General features: G+C 34.2%; 1 protein-coding gene across 1 annotated transcript in view; it reads right to left on the bottom strand.

Annotated features, from left to right (window-relative positions):
• Diaph3 (diaphanous related formin 3) overlaps nt 1-23,196 on the bottom strand; it is a 450,161-nt gene that overhangs the window by 146,493 nt on the left and 280,472 nt on the right. The window contains exons 23-24 of the mRNA XM_070002884.1: nt 17,699-17,822; nt 9,238-9,403 (exon numbers count right to left, since the gene is read on the bottom strand). Coding sequence (XP_069858985.1) covers nt 9,238-9,403; nt 17,699-17,822 — 290 coding nt within the window. The remainder of the gene's footprint in view (nt 1-9,237; nt 9,404-17,698; nt 17,823-23,196) is intronic.

Below are 23,196 nucleotides of genomic sequence, written 5' to 3'. Positions count from 1 at the left end.
TTTTTCGGTCGTGGAGCTTGAACTCTAGGCTTGGGCGCTGTCCCTCAGCTCTTCAGCTCAAGGCGAGCGCTCTACCACTTGAGCCACAGCACCACTTCCAGTTTTCTAGTGGTTTATTGGAGATAGGAGTCTCATGGTCTTTCCTGCCTGGGCTGGCTTTGAACCGCGATCTTCAGATCTCAGTCGCCTGAGTAGCTAGGATTACAGGCATGAGCCACCGGCGCCAGGCTTACCTTTCATTTTTCCCTTCTTCCTTTTTCCTTCTCTCCCTCCCTTTGTTCCTTCCTCCATTTGTTCCTCCCTCCCTCCTTCCCTTCCCTTTTTTCCTTTCCTTTCTTCCTCCCTATTTCACCCCACTTTAACATTTTTGTCCTTGCCATTTCCTAAATTATCTCACAAAAACAGTTGGAGTACCCAGGTCAGATGGCGACTTTTAAAATAGCTTGCTATATTATGGTGAGATAGATACTTAAGAGTCCCTAGTAACTAATATCCCGATAAGCAAAATCTTAAAAAGTATTTTCCTTTTATAAGTGTTAATATTAATAGCTCAGGGACTGAATTTCTGAAACACTTGTATAATGTGGCAGTTCATATAAACTATACATATTTGTATACCTTATACATATACATGCGTTTTAGGATAACTGGACAGTCATATAAAATCAGTCCTGACTAAAACACTCATAAAGACACATGTTAAACTGAAAACCAAGGATGTTTTTGATAATACAACTTTACTGACACTTTTAGAAATCATTTAAAAATATCTGGACTTATTGGTACATATTAGATAATATAAAAGCAGGATGAAAAATCCAAAGTCATAATGTTTTGTTTTAAATAACTGTCTGACACTAAAACAACATACGACTGTGCCTTGGTTTCCTATTTATGAAACAGGCAAAGGAGATGCCTAATGCAATAACATTTTAATAATTAAATGAGTTAATTCATTTATTTGAATTCCATCATTTCTTGGTATATAGTAAATAAGAGTTCTATATAAATGTCAGCAAATATTTTTTACTGTACCACTAACCTGAAATATTTTCATTATTTCAATACATTATTAAGTACTTCAAACACATTTATCCAGGAACAATTCAAGGCAGAGCCAACTTTGTAGCTTCTATCAATATTATATGCTTCTCTTATGCATGGAGGGAGTCCCAGTTTTCACAGTTCCTATGAGAATATAAATGCTTTCTATTCAAAGATGTTGGAATTCGATGGTATACTAAGTTGATTGAGAAGAAGATGCATAATACAAGCTGGATTACTTGGCAAAGAAGGTTGAGTGATGAATAAAATATGGAAGTCAAGATGTAGTTCTCAGCTTTCAGTCAAGCTATTATACCTCTAAGGACTTAATTAACATATGTATGCACATTGTTTTTAATATTCTAAAACCTAGTATATGTTATAAGATTTTATTCTAGAAAAGAGAATTAGTTTTATTTCCTGCATTTTTTTCTACAAAGAATTGTGTTCTTAGACATGCTTGATATTTAAAACCTTGTGCAATGACACAATTAACACACCTACTTTATCCCAACTCACCCAAGTAAATGTTAAAATGTATACTTTGTTCCCTTCACAAAAGCTTAAGAGTTAGTGAATTTTCCAAGTATTATTTCACTTGGGAGTTCGGTCTTACAAAATTCTATTAAAATAAAACAAGGATAGCATTAGATACTGACATTTCTTTTGGGTGTTAGGGTTTGAACTCAGGCTTTTGGGCTTGCTATGAGGGCATTCTACTATTGCATGAGCCATGAATCCAGCCTTTGTGCTTTGGAGAGTTTTGAGCTAGGGACTCACTTTTAGCTCAGGGAATCTGAACTGTTCTTCCTACTTACAATTCCATTCATAGCTGGGATGACAGGTGGGAGCCATTAGTTCCTAGCTATATATTGAGATATATATATACACACACACATCTAGTACTTCATCCTTATTTCTTAGTCTTGGACTGTTTAAATAGGTTCATGTATCTGTATCATCATTTTTCAAAATATATCATTTATAGTTTTGGGGATATAAAAAATTAAGGAGGATTTCATTGCTTGAAAAAAAATTGAAAAGTATTCCTCTTGAGAGTTACATTTCTCTCAACAATGACAGATATTCATGTTATATAAAGCAGATATAGCTCTTCTCTCTTTCTCTGTCTCCGAGACAGGGGTTTGAACCCTGGGCCTTGTGCTTTAAGAACATTTTTCTGCTACTTAAGGCACATTCCCTGTAATTTTTCTTTCATTAATTTTCAAAAAGAGTCTTGCATTTATTGGCCCAGGTTTACTTGGATGGTAATCCTCCTATTTACTCTTCCTAAATAGCTGAGATGATAGGCACATTCCATTGCACTAAGATTTTTTACTTATTGAGTAGGGAATCTTAGGAACTTTTTGCCTGGGCTTACCTTGAACCATGAATGTCACAATCTCAGCCTTCCAAGAACATGGGATTTACTCAAGGTAAATACATATATATCTAACACATTCTCAATGAATGTCTTGATTGGATCTGTTTATCCTCAAGTAGGGGCTACAATCAAACATACTAAATGGTTACTTTCTAAAAACTCCAGATGGCTTGCTTACAGGATAAAGTATATGATATATTTTGGGGGAAGGGGAAGAAGCCTTAAGATATACATATTCTCTAGATTTTTATAACAGAAAAGAAAACATTTTAGAATGAACATACGCAAGAAGCTTTTTTTTTTTTTTTTGGTTGGTTGTGGGGCTTGAACTCTGGGCACTGTCCCTGAGCTCTTCAGCTCAAGGCTAGTCCTCTACCACTTGAACCAGAGCGTCACTTCCAGTTTTCTGGTGGTTCATTGGAGATAAAAGTCTCATGGTATTTCCTAACTGGGCTGGCTTTGAGCCTTCTGAGTAGCTAGGATTGCAGGCATGAGCCACTGGTGCCCAGCTTCACCGAAGCTTTTAGGAATACAGAACACAGCATGGCTCAAGTGGTAGAACACATGCCTAGAAAGTTCAATGCCCTGAGTTCAAACCCCAGTAAAAATGAAAGAAAGAGTTCAAATGGGGAGGGAGGGCAGAAAGGAAGGAACAAAAGAAGGAATGGAGGGAAGGAGGGAAGGAGGAAGGGAGGGAGGAAGGAAGGAAGGAAAGAAGGAAAGAGAGAGTGAGAGAGAGTAAAGAAAGAAAAATGTCAGACTAACTGACAGACATTCATGCTCACATACCATTTCCCGTGTGACCTATATTTTTAAAACCTAACACAAAAATTAATCTTACAGTGTGTTTCTTTTTCCACTCCTTCCACACTGGAGTGAGAACATGTCTGTGTATGTGTGAATAGTGTGGAAGAGAGAAGACCATATTTGATGTACAAAGACTGTCACTTTATTCATTTTGCCTGAAATTCTTCGTTCACATTGCTATCTTTTGAAATAAATGGGTTAATATATGTCATTTTTATGTATGTTGTTCTCATCACTATGTCAGAATAGCTTAGCCTTTATTGTGTTACAGAATTTTGGTGATCAACAAAAAAAACTTTAAACTTACAAGGGAAACATAAATTACCAGTCATATAATTATATAAAGCCTGCCATTCAAAAGTACTATACCTATGGGCTAATAATAATAAATCCAATCAGCAAAGAGAAAAAGTCAGCTAATCAAACTATATTTTTACCATGAAAAAGAATAATTGTTAGATTATCAAAATTATTTTCAAAGTTGCAAACTCAAAATCTTCAACACCTACTATTGATTAAATTCCTTTAATAAAAAAAATAACTAAACAGTAAAAAGAAGAAAAATCATTTTTGTAGGTCTGAAGCCTGATAGCTCCAAGTATGATCTCAGAATAAGGAAGGTGCTAATGAAGACATAAATCCTATGTGAAAACACTCCAAATACAATTTTCAAGTTGTAAGCCCAACAAAATGAGCATGGATAGAAGATGTTTCCTATTATAGTTTCAGAAGCTGGCTCATAACCTTACTATAGAATTTGTTCATGATTTTCCTCCTTCTGACAACAAAATGATACGATCTACAAGATTCAGAGAGAGCTCATATTAAAGCTCAGGGTTTTAACAATGTTGTTACTATTTGGTCCACAAGGTACTTAGTACACATGGCATTCATAAGTGACAAGTATCGGATTTGTGTAAATCAAATCATTTAGTAAAACAGTTTTGTTCTATCTTCATTGTAAAAAAAAAATCATACTAAAAATACTCAAGTGGGATGACTTCATTTTGGGGCATGTAATTCACTACTTCAGCCTGAGAATTGAGTAGAATAAATTGCACTGTATCAACATAGGCACAAAGATTAAATGAATTATAATGGATTTTGCATTTGTTTACCACCTGTATCTGAATTATATAAACAAAAAATCAACTTAAATGTCTGCAAATAGCATGAGAGATAATTCTTTGGCAGAAGAAATGTAACCTTAATAAAATTGTAGAAATAATGCAAAGACAGAGATATATATGAGAAATAGGTAAGTTATAGCATTCTACATAGAACAAGATAATGAAAAGGAAAGTATTTAAAATATTTCCCAAAATTAAGAAAAAGGAAAGGTAAAAATATTATTTGTTTGTACAAATAATTTGCTGTGAGTGGACATAGACATTAAGTCATTTGATCAGAAAAACACAAAGTCCCTAAGAAACACATGCTGCTGTTACTTAAGAAACTGCGACTCATTAAGGTTCAGTGACTTGCCAAAGTCATGTCACTAATAATCTGTACAGAGAAGACTCAACGTAGTATTTCCTGATGTCAGGGTTTAATCTTAGCCACTGCTGCCTGCTTACTAGCGAGACAAACAACAAACTATCATTACTGAAAATAAATAAAAGACAAGTGAGGCCTGCCACATGAAGAAGCCAAGCAGATAAGAAATAATTTTATTTCCTGAGTATCATAAACCAGATGAGCGTGTTCATAGTTTGGCACTTATGTCTATGCTTATACAAATAAGAAACAATGAAACAATACAACAGTCACCCAATTTGTGCCATAGTGATCAGTTTTAAAGCAAAGATTGTATTTTGCTGACCTACAGCTGTTAAATGAGACAAAGGATAGGAGGAGGCTTAGTCGATTCATCAAAAATTTCCATACCAAGCCCAACTCATCCTGCAAGAGCATGCCATAATCTACTAACATGGGTAGAGTGTCAATAGCAACAGCCAATAGTCAGTGACTAAGACCAAAAGCAGTAAAAATACTAAATGATTATAAAATTCCAAAATACTAGGAGACTATAGGCATGAACATTACTTGGTATAAAGCTGAATTCCTGAAAGGCCACATATTTATCCTGCCCATAATGGGAGGTTATTTATTTCCTCCTAGTAAGTCCTAGAGAACATAAAAACCTATTACAAAAAGGTGCTGTCTCTCTGGTCTTTACATCTTCCTAGCTCTGCAACAAAGCTTCATATTAACAGCATGGTACCATTAAAAGAGAATATTTCATATTTTGAAACTGAACCAACCTTCAAAATATTCTTCTATTACAGACTCATGAATAAGAAAGCAAAGTATGCCTGTGCATACTTTGCATACAGGTAAATTATCAAAATCTTAAAAATTATGAGCCCAAATTTTCCTGCAATCTATAACCTGTAGTATTTCTAAAGCAGTTAAAAGTACAGTCTTTGTAGTCAGAGATCAGTTCAACCTCTGTCCCTATGAATTCAGAATTGGTTCTACAAAGGCCTGGGGCTTTGCTACCTTGGAGGTACCTCACCTGTGACATGTTTCACCTCACAATGTATCATAATATGGGACATTACATGTAAAGCACATAGCCCAAGGTCTAGCAAGAAGCAAGTACTCAATCAGTAGCATTTGTTTTGGATTTTGTCCTGTTGAAGAGGCAGATAAAAATATAGATAAATGAAATTAGAATCCCATGAATTTGGGGACAGTAAGATAAAGTATGAATATATATTAAATTACTGTTACAAATAAAAATGGCTACGATTTTATTTGGGGGCAGGAGTTAAGTTTCAAGTTAGCTCCATGAGTCAGTTACACATTTAATGGGAATTAAGATGTAGATAGACAGACAGACAGACAGACAGACAGACAGACAGACAGACAGACAGACAGACAGACAGACAGATAGATAGATAGATAGATAGATAGATAGATAGATAGATAGATAGATAGATAGATCTTGCATTAATTGTATAATGATGTCTTTATAGATACATACAGATACATCTTCCATACACATTTAATGGAAGATGTATCTGTATGTATCTATAAAGACATCATTATACAATTAATGCAAGATCTATCTATCTATCTATCTATCTATCTATCTATCTATCTATCTATCTATCTATCTATCTATCTATCTATCAACCAAACTATCTATTTAGTACAGTCTCTGGAACCAATCAGACTAGATTGATTCCTTTAATGTTGTGTTATGATGGGCAAGTCAGGATCTTTCTACACATCAGTCTCCTATCTATAAAAAAGAGCATGGAAGTATACATACCATATTGGGTTGTGATAAGGATTAAATGAAGTGAATATAGCAGCACACATATGATAATGTTGTTATATGTATTATCTACTAAAGCATATCACCTATTGATCATTAGCAACCATGAACTTATACATTATATATGTCATGAAATGTAATAGACACAGAAAAGTGTATAGGATAGACACAGATTTTATGAGAAGATACAAAGATTGAATATGATGGTTTTGCCAGGCAAGTGAAGAGGAAGTGTTCTAGGCATAGCAAACAGTATGTAGGATGGCCAGTAGTTCAGAGAAAATATTCCACAGGAAACTGCCATCATGAGAGTGTGTGTGTATGTGTGTGTGTGTGCATGCATACACACACACACACACACACACACACACACACACACACACACACACACACACACACACACACACACACACACGGTAAGGACATGGCTCTATCTCTAGTTCTTCTATTATAAATAAAACTTAGCTTCTTCATAGCCAGAATTCCTAAATGCCAATGGAATGAAGTAACACAGTCAACATTTTAACAGGATTTGAGAACATATGCAAAAAAAACTGAGAAAAGAAAAGGTCTTATTCTGTATTCCAGGCTAGCCTTAAACTTGTGATGTTGTGCCTTCAGGATATTAGGACTATAGATATGAGCCAAAACACACACTTGTAATTATACACATTTACCTATCATATTAACAATATTTTCAAATACAGACTTTTAATACATAAACATTCTGTATCTGTTGCTATATTCCTAATAGCTTCATACTAACACTAAAAATTTGGTGTCAATGTGTTTTGCTACTTGCTGACACAATATAGCCCAGAATGGACTCAAGCTCCTAATCCTGCCCAAGGTTTCTTCCATTTGTTTGTTGGTTTGTTGTTTTTTAATAGAACATCTTTTTGAAGAATCTGTTACCTAGACTTCAGCCACCCAATAAGCCAGATTGACATAGATATAGAGTGGCCCAGAGCACTAAATATTGACTGTAAATCATGTTGTTAGCATAACCTATGTAGGTTGATCGAAGGTCCAACACGTACATAAAATACTCTCTTATCAGGACTTTGAGGCAAGCACTAAGAGGCCAGTCAGGGTCAGTCCTTTCTGTGGAATACAAAGGTCTGGAGATCCCTACACATACTGAATCAATCCTTCATTGTAAAAGAATTTACTGAGCAACTGTGATATGCGATAAAGTATGATAGAAATTTTAATATGTTTTCTAATTTAATATGTGTACACTCTTACAAAAGAGAAAGGAAATAATATTCTGTTTTACAATTTTGGAAACTAAGGCTCAGGAAAGTAGAAAGAGTATTAACAGACATACAACTACTGTGGCATCCAAATCTAGCTCTCTTGGACCTGTGAAGGTTTTGGTAACTTCATCAAGCCATACTGTCTCATAACACATTTCACAATTTAAAGAATACATCATACATAACATGATACATATAGGTTATCATCAGTAGAATTGTCAAATTCATATCCAGTAGTAAAAAAATTGAGAATTATTTGGAATTTGTGAAGAAAATAAACTAGAGCTGAAAGTAAACACATTTATTTTTAATGTAAACTACTTTTTCTTTTTGTAAAAAGTTGTTTTTCCTCCCCTGGGTGTCAGTGGCTTATTCTTGTAATCCTAGATACTCAAGAAGCTGAGATCTGAAGATCATGGTTCAAAGCCAGCCTAGAAAGGCCATGTGACTCTTACCTCCAATTAGTTACCAGAAAACTGGCACTGTAGCTCAAAGTAGCAGAGCACTAGCCTTGAGCAAAAGAGCACTGGGGCAGTGCTCAGTGCTCAAGTTCAAGCCCCACAGCCAACCAAAATATTAAAAGAGGGTGTTAAAGCACCTGGTTATATCATAAATAAACATAACCTAGTCCAATAAAGTGAGCAGCAAAATTTCCCATAGATTAAAAAGAACCAGCCTTTTAAAGTCAATCTTACTTTGTACCTCAAAACTTTTTAATTCTCACACACACATGTGCTAAATACAGAAATACTTATTTAAGAATAACAATTTTTCCTTCCCTTGTAGAAATGTATCACCAGTTTCCCTAGGGAGACAACAATGCCTTCTTTATTGTGTGTGTGCATGTGTGTGTGTGTGTGTGTGTGTATGTGTGTGTGTGTGAGTGTGTGTGTGTGTCCCCAATCTAATCAGCTAATATTTTTCAAAAGATCTTTTTAATGTCTAAATGAAAGGATTCTACATCAAAGACCTGACCTCCCTATTAAAGTATCTAAAGGAAACCCTAGGAATGTAAAATCTATTCAAAGAAAAATCACAGGTAGCTTATTGTACAATGCATTAAGAAAAGAAGAGGGGGAGAAAAGCTTCATAAAAGCTGCATGGAATTTGGTAAAATTATACCACAAAAATACAAATCGATCCTAAGGATAAAGAAGCAAATTCATAGCCAAAAACTTACTACAAAAGTGTTCTGTAATCAGCCAGCAGGGAGTCTTCATGAAAAAACTTAAGAATTCATCACTTTTTCAATCAAAATTTCTGATTACAGCTTAATGTTGGAAAGGCCAAAAAGAGAACAAACCACACATTTTTCAATAGACTTAAAGTCTAAAATTTTGAAAACTACCTTTCAATATCAGAAAAGGTAGATGCAACAACAGACAACAAAGAAATAAAATATTAGATGAGAAGTATACATAAAATACATAACAAAATGTAGCTCCATTTTAACATACCATGAACGTAGTTCTGAAAGTATTCAAGTCAGAAAGGAAATCTTCCACAGCCACCTTCTTCACGTCAACAGCATAATATCCCATCATGCTCTGGTACGACTGTTCCATGCTTTTCAGTAATTTAGAAAGTTTCTCATACTGTACTTTAGCACTGATAACAAAGCTGTATTTTATAGTTAAGGTGCTCAGAACTTTAAAAATGCTTTAGGAAAAAAAATCCATAACTACAATTTTTTAGTCTATCACTGAAGTACACTTCTCAATCTCTGTCAGTTCTTTCAGAGTTACCCATATTTAAAATGTAGTCTCTACTGTGCAGGTAAAGAATCTTAAATTCAAGTTCTAATTAGCTTTGGAAAAGCAATCAGAAAACTATATATATAAAATATTTCTTCAATGTAATGGAGCTCAAAAACTCCCCAATTAATCATAATGCTAATCTATATCATGAAGAATTTAAACTTATGGTTCAGTCGTTAAGACTGTATAATGGGAATGATACTGAAATTTACAATCACTGAGAAAAGCAATGAATTGTACAACAAGGTTTAGTTCACAACTCTTATATTTTGTGTGCCTACAGACAAGGTCTTCCCTTCCTTTGCCTTGACTTTGTAATCTACAAAATGGGAATGATAATACTGCCTACCTCATAGAGCTGTTTTGAGGAGTAAGTACATATTAGCAACCTTCTTAGAAAAGAGATGAAACATTACTGGCATATATAAATCATTTTAATTACTATTGACCTCTTATTATAGTGTATTTATAAGTTTTCATGAATTACAAACTTTTTACATTATGCAAGAAAATTAATGTTTTTGCTTCTCTTTTGACAAATGAACATATAACTTCTAGGTATGTCATATAGAATTGTTTTTTCACTTATTTCTGACAATATAATAATAAAAACTGAATCTCTAACATATTTTGAAACAAACTATTTGAAAATTGTTGCAGTAAAATATAAAAATCATGCATTATTTTGAAAAGATGTTTCTCAAAGCATCAGTCATTCCCGGCACTGCTAGCTCATACCTGTAATCCTAGCTTCTCAGGAGGCTGAGATCTGAGGATAAAGGTTCAAAGCCAGCCCAGGCAGGAAAGTGTGTGATACTCTTATCTCCAATAAACCACTAGAAAACTGGAAGTGACGCTGTGGCTCAAGCAGTAGTGCACTCTCCTTGAGCTGAAGAACCCAGGGACAGCGCTCAAGCCCAGAGTTGAAGCCCCATGGCCAACAACAACAAAAAAGCATCAGTCACAATTTCCTATGGGTCCATTAAATTAAGACATTTAAAGAAAGAAACATAGCCTAACTTACCAAAGTTGTCTTATCTTTGACTAATAAAAAATGTATAATAAGCATTAGCAAAACTGGAAACAAACAAACTGGATTCGGACTAAGAATGAATAAAAAATTGGACTAAACGTATTTAAAAAGAACATTTTCCACAATTTCAAAAATAATGTGGTTCTTCAATTTATAACTGTTTCTAAATAAAACTGAGGCAGGCCCTTTCTTCTGAGAGAGAATGAAAGAAATATGGAAAAGAAAGCAGTGCAGCCAAATAGGAAGTGAAGCCAGGACATGCGATAACAGCCTAGTAACACAGCTTAATAATACGACTATATCTCAGTCACAGCTCACTTATTTATACTTCTAAGCAGTTTCTCTTCTATTTCTGTTTCTTGTCTGTGTTGTACTTAGTATTATATGTACCATGTACAGGAGAGAAGGGGACCAGAATGCAGGGTATCTAGATTCTAAAGTGAGAGTTGATCTTTTCAATGACCTACAAAACACATAAATCTGTATGTGATTCAGTTCATATTCTGAACAGCCAGCTTTTTCCCTACAGTTTCCAGGCACTTAATAATGCCAGTGTCTGGTGTATTTACATATATTATATAATAAATAACATATTAAATACTTATATAACATATATTTCATGCATTATATATATATGTATATATATATATTTTTTTTGGTCGGTCATGGGGCTTGAACTCTGGGCCTGGGCGCTGTCCCTGCGCTTTCAGCTCAAGGCGAGCACTCTAACACTTGAGCCACAGCACCACTTCCAGTTTTCTAGTGGTTTATTGGAGATAAGAGTCTCATGGACTTTCCTGCCTGGGTTGGCTTTGGACTGTGATCCTCAGATCTCAGCCTCCTGAGTAGCTAGGATTATAGGCGTGGGCCACTGGCACCTTAGATGCATGCATTTTATATTATGTATAACAAATTTATACAATATATATAATCATCTTATAGTTAGAGGAATAGTTATTTTATATACGTACACTTGAAAGGTAGGCAAAATTATCATTAAGTGAAATATGTAATCATTTACATTGTAATATAATCATTCAGATGTCAATAGACTGTAATTTAATTTACCTTGGTCAATCAGTAAAACCTCACCTAAATTTATTTATGCCTTCAGTAGAATATGTCCTACAGGGATTATAATATTTTCTTACATTTCCTACCAAAAAGAGAAACTCATTTGTCTTGTTCAGATTTATCAAAGACCTTTTCAATCCTTCCTCTGTTGTAATCTCCTCTCATCTGCATACTTATTAGCAACTTTTTGTTCCACTACAAGTATGGAGGCTGAATCCATAGTACCACTCTGGAAATTCAAACACATTCTTACCGTGGGATCTGAAATCAAGTTGTAAGCTGTCCTTTCTAGTCTAATTATTTTATGGGGCTGTGTTCTTATCATATTTCTAGGAAATGTGGTCCTCTTTCCTTCCTGTTCATTTTCAAGATGTGAAGTTCCACAATCTTAGCTATATCAGGTCCAGTGACATTGGTGCCAAGTACTTATTTCACCCCAGTACTAATACTCTTAAACTTTGGCGGGAAGGGTAACAAGTATCCTTGAGGTCATGTAATAAAAAGACACAGAACCTGTACTTGTAAAATCATACCTTTCTATGTAATTGTACAAATTTTGATAAACTGTGAAGAGCTAACAGAGTCCTGAAAAAGCAGCTAACCCTGACAATAGGTTGAGGACATTATGTTGGCTAGTGTCTCTAATCGGATAGTTTGATAGCTTACATACATCATCGCTGTATGTAAGGCACTGAATATGAACTAGGCACTTCGCTAATGATCTTATCCAGATACGTGGGTATAGGCCCATTGTCAAGAATTCATTTGCTAGACAGTGTAGAGTAATGCAATGATACTTTTTAGATTCTCAGGTAAGAACTGAAACATCAGGTAAGTAATGAAACATAGACGTATATCTGGAGGGCTAGGAATATGGCTTAGTGGTAGAGTGCTTGTCTAGCATGCATGAAGCCCTGGGTTCATGCTGATTCCTCAGTACCACAGAGTACACACATACACTGTGGCTCAAGTGGTAGAGCTCACCTTGAGCAAAAGAAGCTCAGGGACAGTGCCCAGGCCCTGAATTCAAGCCCTAAGACTGGCAAAAGAGGGGAGAGGACAGGGGAGTAGAGGAGGGGAGGGGAGAGGAGTTGGAGGGAGAGGGAGAAGGAGAGGGAGAGGGAGAGTGAGAGGGAGAGGGAGAGGGAGAGGGAGAGGGAGGGACTGGGAGAGGGAGAGGGAGAGAGGAAAAAGAGGGAGAGAAGAAAAAGAAGTATATCTGTACATACTGAGAAAAATAGTATATTTCTCTCAAAAGATATGCTAGAAAAGATGACCAAAAGTCAGAATCACAAAAATGGCATGATTTTGTTCCAACAGCTAGGGAGCTTTTAAGTTAATTTTCTTATCATTATTATGTATAAAAAGAGTTTTCTCCCAAAGGAAATGAAATGGAGTTCTGAATAACTGGAACTACCCATAAGAATGGTAAAATTGTGATTAAACTGAAACAATTTTGGAAATAGCCTAATTAATCCTCAGAACATTAAAATGACTGTCTAATCGGATAGAATAACTGGGTACATGAATAAGGCACACTACATCAGTTTTGATGGGCTACTCTCTCATTAAGAGATGGTGAAACATTCAGATTAAAAAAAATCATTATCATCATCCAAAATAAAAATGAAATGTAGATGCTCTTATGCCAACTGCTAAACTCTAAATAAAAGTAATGTCTCTGTCAACAGTAGTTAGACTTTAATTATTTTTTCTCAGTACCAAGTTTTATATTCACAAAGATCTTCAAAAAATGTAAAACACTTAAGAAAATAAACATTTGTTAAAATTCATTGCAAAAATGTGAATACATGTTCCAATTTTGTGATGCTTTGAAAAAAATCTATTTCCTTTTTCTTTACCTTTATCAAAACTAAGGACAAATTCTCATTAATTTCTACCTGACCTACTGCAATCTTCCTATTTGAAAGATACATGACAATCATCAGATCTGTGTTCCCATGAATTAAACCACAAATATTTAGCAACTGAGAGCGTGTCTTATATGGTATCTAAACAAGTCTTATTATGGTACTCTTATCCTGGTTTGTCATATTCCTGCTTATATCCAAACTATATCCAACAACTAGATTCCACATTCACTGTTAGGTAATTTCCCCCATGTTCAACTATCAGCATGAATGCCCATTATTTCCTTCACTGACACAACTTACAAGGCCTGTTTCAGTTAGTGCTACATGCCTAATAACTTTGATGTCTTAAAAATCAGAGAACAAGAAAATATTTAGTAAGTATTCACTGAATTTGCTGTATTCCAAACACTTTTGTAGGCACCTGACATAACAGCAGTAACTACCAAGATAGGAACAATCTCTGTGGTCCTGAAATATAACTTCTATGATGTGAAGATATAAAGTAAGTGAATGGCAATTCATATAATGACAAATATGAAGAAAATAAAAAATTTTGAGGTTATCCAAAGTGTCAGAAGCCAGACAGGTAAAATAAGAGAGCTAGATAAAATGGGGACAGATAAAATAAGAAAAGTCCTGACTAAAAAGGCGAGGTTGATTAAAACTACTGGGGCATGATGTATAAAGCACAGAGAATTAAGTTGTATACATTGTCTTGTAAGAGTAATGAACTCAAGACAACGAAATCATCATTGAAAATCTGAGAATTCATGAAGGATGAGATGCAGGATATTTAACATAGATTTTAAAAGTTTATAAAGAATTCATTAAGTGGAAGAGAAGCAAGAAAAAAACAGAAAAAGAAAGGGATGAAAGAGGCAGAAGACTAATTCAAGAAAAGAAATATTTCCTACAACAAATCAATTACCTAACTGCCCACTTTTGTAACTCAGCCATATGTTACACAGGCTTACATTTTATACATTCTATTCTTCCATTTTTACTTCCTAGACATAGTTGAATTAAGGAAAAATGTTTAACAAAAGTTCCTTTACCTGCAAAATCCTCGACTTCGTGCATAGATATTCTACCATAAAGGACATAAAAAAGTATTTTCAATGAATTTACTGGAATGGTTTTATCGTTTTCCCAGTAATTGTAGACAAGCTTAAAACATTGCTACATTATGAAACAATAAAAAAGAGAATAGGATTTCAATGAAGAAATTAAAAATATACATAACACAAGAGTCATGTAACTCTCTTTGTAAGTTATAGTAAATACAAAATTATATACATGTCTTGCGTTTTTGTGTTTGTTTTTCCTAAGAGGCTCAGCAAAGGCAAAGAAAATAGAAAGGTAAGTGGCTGCGCAAGGAGAATTTCAAGGGCATGATCTGAAATCTATTTGTATTATTGTTCTTAAAATAAGAAATATTACAGAATTTAAAGGTCAAAGAATGCAACAAGCACTGTGTGACATAAATCTTGGTATTTTGAATTTCTCACTGATAAGAATTTAATAAGTATGCACACCTCACATAAAATAGTTTGTATATAACAGTACTGATGACTGCACTTCAAATTTGTTTCGCATTTTTCAAGCAATTGTTTACTGAAGCAATTGAATAATTACAGTTCTGACTAGGGTTAGCAACTAAAAAATAATATAAAAAAGCCAATGATATATGAAAAAATTGTTTATGCCTTTTAAAGGAAGTATAAAATTTCTATCTTAGATGTTATAAAGTAGATGTCAAGTGAATATGCACTGACAAATTAAAACACAATATAATATGCAAGTGAAATTTCATATTCTAACAGTTGACTCTAATTTAAAATAATCCAATAAACAATAAATCACTAAATCATGATCATTTAGAGTAAATTTATACTTACAAAGAATCATCTTTTAACAAGTTAAATACAGATTCTTTCAGAATTGGTCCACTGAGCCAAACAGCTGATTTACGCTTCAATTAATAAGCATTTAAACATAAAACACAAAGTTCGAGTATTAACAAACTTCAGTTAGTACATTTTGATTTATTGTGCATTTTGGCTTCCATACATTTCCAAGACCCAAGAAGCTTACAACTTGTCATCTTAATAAGATTAGTATAAATGCAGTTAATATTCAAAAATCTGACTGGATGTCAGTCCTAATTAAAGTAAACAAAGTCTTGAAATGAATATATTTAATTACTTCAAAACTACTATGTCTAACGAAGATGAAAAGCAAACGAGAACAATCTAATCTCGGCAAAGAATATTTATGATTATAAGCTTTGTCAATAGCAAAGTGCACCAACTGTTCATATATCTGACTTCCAAGAGATACATGAATGCTAATCAGTTCATTAGAGGCTGCGAGGTTGTGATATTTAGCGACAGGATACAGTAGCTTTCTTGTCCATAGAGTATAATTGTACTCAGAATGAAAAACTGTTTCCAACAAAGCATCATCCTTCCTGTTTCTGATTTCCTGCTGGCTGCTTTTTATGAGCTGCATACCTTTCAAGTAGCCAACATCATTCAGCTTCTCCTGTCATAGGAATACAAATGTGGATATGTCCTGAGACCCTCTGCTGAGCACCTATAGCCTTTCCTCTGGGTTCATGAATTCAGCCACAGTCAAGAAACCTGAGCTTCATCATTAGTGCATTCACAGGGTAATACTAAAAGCTATATGTAAGCAAAATCTTTTCTAAAATGCCTTCTATCTATGGGACTAAAACACTACTCCAACCAATATTTAAAACATTAAAATGTCACGTGTGGGAACATTTTAACTTGATCAAAAGATTGAGAGATGACGAGAATGATAGAATTCTGAAATACTGTATTCACTCTTAAAAAAGCACACTTGGTCAAATGAGGAGTCAGTACAAAAATATGTTTTTGGTGGATAAATACAGACCTCTTGTTTACTTTAAAAAAGCAAAAGAAAGAAGAAAGCCTTACCCAGTGTGTGGTGATAAAAGCATCTTCTCAATAAGAAGCTGGACGTATGTGGGGATAGGGGAGTGAGGAGGGAGATACAAAAGAAAACACACACATTAGCCTGAATTGATTGTTGCTGGAGTGCATTTTTATGATATTTCCCAACAGAGACAGTGAAAGAAAGCTAAAATTGAACTAATTCACAATTAAAATGAAAGCATATGCAATAAAATCGAAGATGAACCAAATAATACTTTTGTGAGTTATTAAGTCTCAAGGGATAAAAAGTAGAAAGAGGAAAAAAGTTGTCATTTATTTCAAATATATGAGTAAAATAAAACATTGAGGATGTCTGTAACAGTGTATTTTAGAAGTGGGTTATCTTTTTAGATAGAATTCAGAAGTCCATATGGACTTTTAATAATACTTTATTGCAACATAAAAATATCTAATTTCATATAGTAGTTTGCACCCAACATTAGTTTCAGAAAACAATGGGAATAATTATTTTAGACACTCATTAGAGATTAAACTATAAAAGTAATAATGAAGGTAACTGAATACTAAAAAAAACTGTATACAAGCTTCATATTTTTAAGTTACATTTATATGTATAAATAATGACATACACTTGTCAATTTCATGTTTTGGTTAGGAGAAAATAGACAAGTAGTTACTGTGACAAACTACATTTTGATTGTGTAACTACATAGTATATCTAAAGACAATATAATTTTTTTTGCCAAGTCATTTAGTTCCTAATATATATCAACCCTTGAAGCTGACTACCCAGGCTGTGAGTTTATGCAGTCTGTATCTCCTGAAACATTTCAAAAATATCTAAAAGTTGGGTTAGAGGTGGGGCTCAGTGATAAGAGTACCTGCCAAGCAAGCCTCGTGAGACCCTGAGTTCAACCTCTCATGGCTTTCAATTCAAACATCCTCAAACTAAGTTCAATATCATTTTGTACCATGAACGTCCGAAGAAAATAAGGCATATGAAAGGAAACAGAACGAAAAAAAAATTCTATTAACCAAACAGGTAAAAAGGAAAAAAAGAAACACAGGGTTTGTTATTCATAACAACAACTTTGCTGACTCTTTATAAGAAAGCAAAGGTTAAAAGTTCTATAGTTTGGCACCAGAAAATGATCTTGGGTTATGCAAACACAGTTATCATGTTAAATAAATCAAAATTCCAGCTGACTAGTGACTTATTTAGATATCAGAAGGATATGGACATCTTTGTCACAAACTTGTCATGCAAGTCCTCAGGAGGGGGAAAGGTTTCCAAATCTTTCTCAAGCTGTTGAAGTTGCCTTCCCATCTGCTTCAAATTCTTTTCCAGCGTTTCTACAGAGACTGGAAAGAAAGTGTATTAAATGCCTTGAAAGGACAAAATTATAATATATGAAAGGTAAAACAATCTAGAAACAAAACATTTGTGAAAAACTTCATAAGAATGCAAAAAATTCATTATATAAAGTTGAATTACATTACCTTTTGACTTTAAGCCAAGTTACAAAGGAAATTCAATAATAGATGCTTTAAAATATAAGAGAAAATTTAAGCAATGCCCTCCAAGTAAACCATATTTAAGAAGTAAGTTTTTATAGTTCTTTACCTGTACAAATGTTACCAATCTATTCAGATGGAGAGGTAATTAAAACTTGTTAAAATTACATTTATTCAAATATAATTTAAACTATTTTCAAACTATCTTTTGAGAGGATGGAATACTTGGGATAGTTGGGATAGGGAAAAAGGGTCAAGCTAATCTACAATAGGAAAGAAAAACAAGTATCAGAGAAGGCTCTCTGTGTTTATTATCTAACATTGAACAATATTTCATTTGAAATAAATTTGCTCTAAAAGTGCACATGAACAACCAATAATAATTCAGGGCACTAAAGTATTGACAGTACATATGGGCTTCCCACCAAAAAGCCCTAATGCATTAAGAATCAACTCTCAAATCTTTGCAGTTGATTTTATATGATACGAAGATAATAGGCTCCCCAAAAGAACACGCAGTATCTCAACTAATTTTTGAGTATACGTTTTATGTTTTGATGAGTTTAAATTTAATAAAATCAACTTGCTTCCTATCATAATGAACTTTATAAAAGTATGTTTAAAAATGAAAACTACAGGGAGTCTTTTATAACAAGGCTTTTGAAATACTCCTGAGCAATGGTTCAATCTGTCAGAGCCTTAGAAACAACTACCCTTAGAAGCAACTTAAATGCTCCCTAAAAATGATATTGAAGCTTTCAAAATTACATTCATGGTTCAAAATGATGGAATTTAGGAAGGGAGCATGAAAAATGTAGTTTAAGAATATAGGATTTTTTGAACCTAGTTCACCAAAATAATATTTGGAAAGCCATATCTGACAGTACTGAACAATAATGATACTATAAGCTTTGACTCTCACTGCAGTGAAGCCATTCTCAATTGATACTCATGTATGTTTTCTCACTGATACCATGATTTCTCATGAATCCTTTGTAAGGGTTGTGAATTTAAGGTAGGGGTTCAGTGGTAGAATGTATGGTTATCAAACCCATGTTGTTTAAAATGAATGAAAAATACCCAACAGATGATAAGTTGTAGGAAATGTTTGCATCATGGTAGCACTTATCAATTCACTTAGACTTGTCTCCAAGATCTGGTTTTATAGTGCTCATAAAGGTAATGTATATACCCTATTCCATCTTCTTTCATTTTTATGTCTGTTGGTCAATTATCCACACCAAGGATGCTATTTGATTAATACTTCGGTGTTTCACTTACTCTTCTCATTTCCAAATGATTATTATTGCTTCCTTCAGAGCTTTCTTTCTGCATTAGAGAAGATATTCCTGATTCTTCTTGCTCTCTTAGTCTATTTGATCTTTCCTGTAATGTCTCATTAGCATTTCCTTTCTCATTTCTCAATAATTCTTACAGGTGGTTCAGTCATTTTCAGACTTCCTAAAACCTCTGAAACTCTTGATTAAATAAAAGTTCTGAAACACACTTTTTTCTTAATATAAAGTAAGCATGTACTCTGGAAAGCTTTCAAAGACTTAAACACACTTTATGTTATGGTTAAGGTTTAAAAAATAGTATGCTACTACTATATTATAGCAGTGATTGTAATAAGAGTAAAACTAAAAGTAATAGCATTCATAGTAACTAAACTTGCCTGTTTATGTGTGTCAGGTACAGTCTTTGGTCTTTCCCATGAATTAGCCTATTTAATCCTCAAAAGAGCATTTTGAAACAGGTATTGTTACCAGGTCCACCTGACAAGTGAGGAAACTGAGCTAGAGGGTAAATAAATGGTCCAAAACCCAAAAAAGCGACCAAGTGGCTAAAAGTCATAATGAAAACTCAGCTTCATTGCAGACTTTATTTTTCTATAAAGAAATTATTAATTACAAAAATAAGTTTGTTTCCCACAACCTTTACTCCTCCATACCAATAATGATATATAAAATAAGGGAAAGTGACAAGTAGAACTCTGAGGCACCTCTGTATGAAAAAAGATACAAGGAAAGGGATGGAGATCATTTTTTCCCTGACAACAAATTCTTTGTTTCAACACCATCCAATTCTTTTAATTCTCCAAACATCAATTGTGTTTCCTAAAATTCACTTCTAATACAAATTAGAATCAGTTGTGTGAGAATCAGTTGTGTCATTCTATAGATAAGAGTTCAGTCCAGGAGAATGCCCTACTTTCAGATGACAGTTCCAAGAATAGGAGGACATCCACACTTCCTAATGAAGTTGAGGTTTCCCTCAAGTTCTCTCCTTTAAGTTTCCTCATTCACTAGGATGACCTCACAGAACTCGAGAAAGTACTATCCTGATAGTCACTGTTTATAAAGGATACAACTCAGGAAGAATTAAGTGGAAGAAATACATAGTATAAAGTTGGAGAAAGGAGGTGCCACCAAACTTCTATGAAGTCTCTGGACACATCAGTCTCTCAACACAGCCAGGTGCACAAGGACTCCAAAGCTCCCTTAGTCTCTAGGTTTTAGTTTTCACTCAAGCTTTATTCTAAATCATAAGTTAAATCAGTAATCATTCACACTACCTTCCAGCCAAGGAGGTAAGTTCCAAGACTCTAATCATTAGTATGATTAGAGACCACACCCATGTCCTACTGGATGAAAGGCTTGGGTCTTCCCAACTCATTTCATATTTTTACTTCAAGGTGTTTTATGAGGAGGAACATAATGTGTATTTCTTAACTCTTCAAAATAATTGAGACATGATAAATCTTGAAAGAATTAAAATGTGACACTAGAATGCACAAGGAGCAATAAAGAAATTAGTCTTCATCATCACCACCACCACCATTACCAATGCCAGGGCAATAATAGGTCATACTCCATAGGGGAAATTAGTTTAAAGTGTTTCTTTCCTTTCTTTCTCTTTCTTTCTTCCTTCCTCTTTTTCTTTCTCTCTTCCCTTTTTTTGTCCTTCCTTCCTTCCTTTCTTCTCTTTTTCCAGTACTGCAGTTTGACCTCAGAGCCTTGTGCACATCTACTCTTAACACAATTGTGCAATGGTTCCGCTAACCTTTTCACTGGCTAATGGGGGTAAGAGTCTCTTGGACTTTTCTGCCCTGGCTGGCTCAACCAATGATCCTTAGATCTCAGCTTCCTGAGTAGCTAGGATTGTAGCTGTGAGCTGCTGACTCCTAGTATTTGTCAGAGAATTACAATTTTCAAGAGTAAAATAGTAGAAATATTTGAGGACTTTTCAAACATTTAGGGTCAATATTATCAAGAGTAAGAAAGCTATCTTTTAAAATAGTTCTTACAACTATGCCACGGATAGAAATCCCACTAAGCCATTTCTTATGCATCATCAGCAGTCTCTGATTACATTACTTGTGAACTATAGCTAAGTGGATTTAAATATAATTGACCAACCTCTCATTCTTGGTTTTTAAACAAGGACCATAGCAACTTGGAAAAGAAAAACAAATGGGTGAATTTGGAGCTAATAAAATATAATGCTCAAAGCCATCTTATGAGTAAAACTAAGGAGCATGTTAATAATTTCCTTAATGTTTTCTTTTTTAAGTAATTATTGCATTTCCAAAGATGGATTCTTTATGTGTCTTCAAACATAATGATGGCTACACTTGAGAAGATCTTTGAGGTCAGTGACTATGATTTTTTTTTAGTAGAAACCTCAAACAGATGAGGGGACTTAAAATTGTACATTCTCTTTTTTCTTTTTTCTTAGATCTGAGACTGGAACTCAAACTGGACACCTGTTGCTTTTATTCATTGGTTAGTGCTGGACCAACTAACTGGGCCATGCCTCCAACCTCTAAATTGTACATTCTCAAGAAAGTGATAATTTGCTTCTGTATCTACATATGAACTGTGTGCAAATCTTATTTAACTTAGATTTCTTAACCAACAAGTTAACCTTATTCTTTTCAAGATTAAAACAAAACATTATTGACATTAAATATTTGACAAAGATAATTTTAAGGCAATTCTAACTTTTCCAACTTAATTATAAATACTCATTTGTACTGGTATCTCTCAGTGACCTCAGACATGGCTCCATCACTCTGTCAAACAGCTCCCCCATTACTTATACTTCAGTGATAGAGGCACCACAAATTGCTTCTGGTATGAAAAATTCATTAAGTTTTCACCCTTTCCTGTCATGGAATTCTCAAATGGAAATTTTCAAGATTCATTTGACTTGATACATAGTATCATTTGACTTGATACATAGTACTTATTTCTTTTTTAAACATTATTCATATTAGGAACTCTTACTTTTTTATTTAAAGCCTTCTAAGTTATTTTTCTTTGGTGCCTTTCTTAATTTACATCAGTTTTATGCAACACAATAAAGATCTGTCCAGGTATCCACTGATAATACATACTACATTTTTTAAAATTCACATACACATATTTACCCACATCATTAATGACAGAGTAGGCTGATAGATATGTGTCAATCCGAAATAATCACGGAAAAACAATGCAGCAACAATCATTATAAGTGTAGAGAACAGTTGCTGTTTAGGCTTTATAGTTACACATATTAAACCATTTCATTCTCATAGTCAACTTCTGAGTTAAGTATTACTTTTCTCTATGCGATATAAAAACTAAGTTCCCAGAGTTTGGATAAGGTTGGATATAAAATGCAGCAATGCCAGTGCTCAACTCAAGTGTTTTAAGGCTTGACCAGAGCAAGTGGTACTATTGGACAATGAGGGCATTAACTCATCAAGTAATCCATTAATCTACTAATCCACTGATGAATAGGCCATTAGGAAACAGGCCTAGTTGGAAGAAGTAAATTACTAGAATTTGCCTTTTCTGTTTGCTCCCTCACCTCAGTGAGGTAATCAGCCCCATTCACAACATGCTCCCAAAGCCAAGCATTCTTTCTAACCTCAGAGCCCAAACCAATGGAGCCAGACAGCCTCAAATCGAAAAGCATGAGCTAAAACAATTCTCTCTGCTTTAAAGTTGATTTATATCATGTATTTATCTCAGGTATTTTGTCAGAGTAACAGAAAGGTTACTAATATAAAGTCACACATGTAGCATCTGATGCTTGAACCCCAGTTGTCTAACTTAAGTGTTGATGGTTGAAACAATTTTTCCCGTATTAAAATATTGCTATAATCTAAGCACTGTCCCTGAGCTTCTTTGGTTCAAGACTAGCACTCTACCACTTGAGCCACAGTATCACT

This window comes from Dipodomys merriami, unplaced genomic scaffold, assembly GCF_024711535.1.
Source record: "Dipodomys merriami isolate MVZ:Mamm:240054 unplaced genomic scaffold, mDipMer1.0.p SCAF_6, whole genome shotgun sequence".
NCBI lineage: Eukaryota > Metazoa > Chordata > Mammalia > Rodentia > Heteromyidae > Dipodomys > Dipodomys merriami.
The sequence above is the reverse complement of the archived record's forward strand: the minus strand, read 5'-3'. Positions and strand labels throughout refer to the sequence as shown.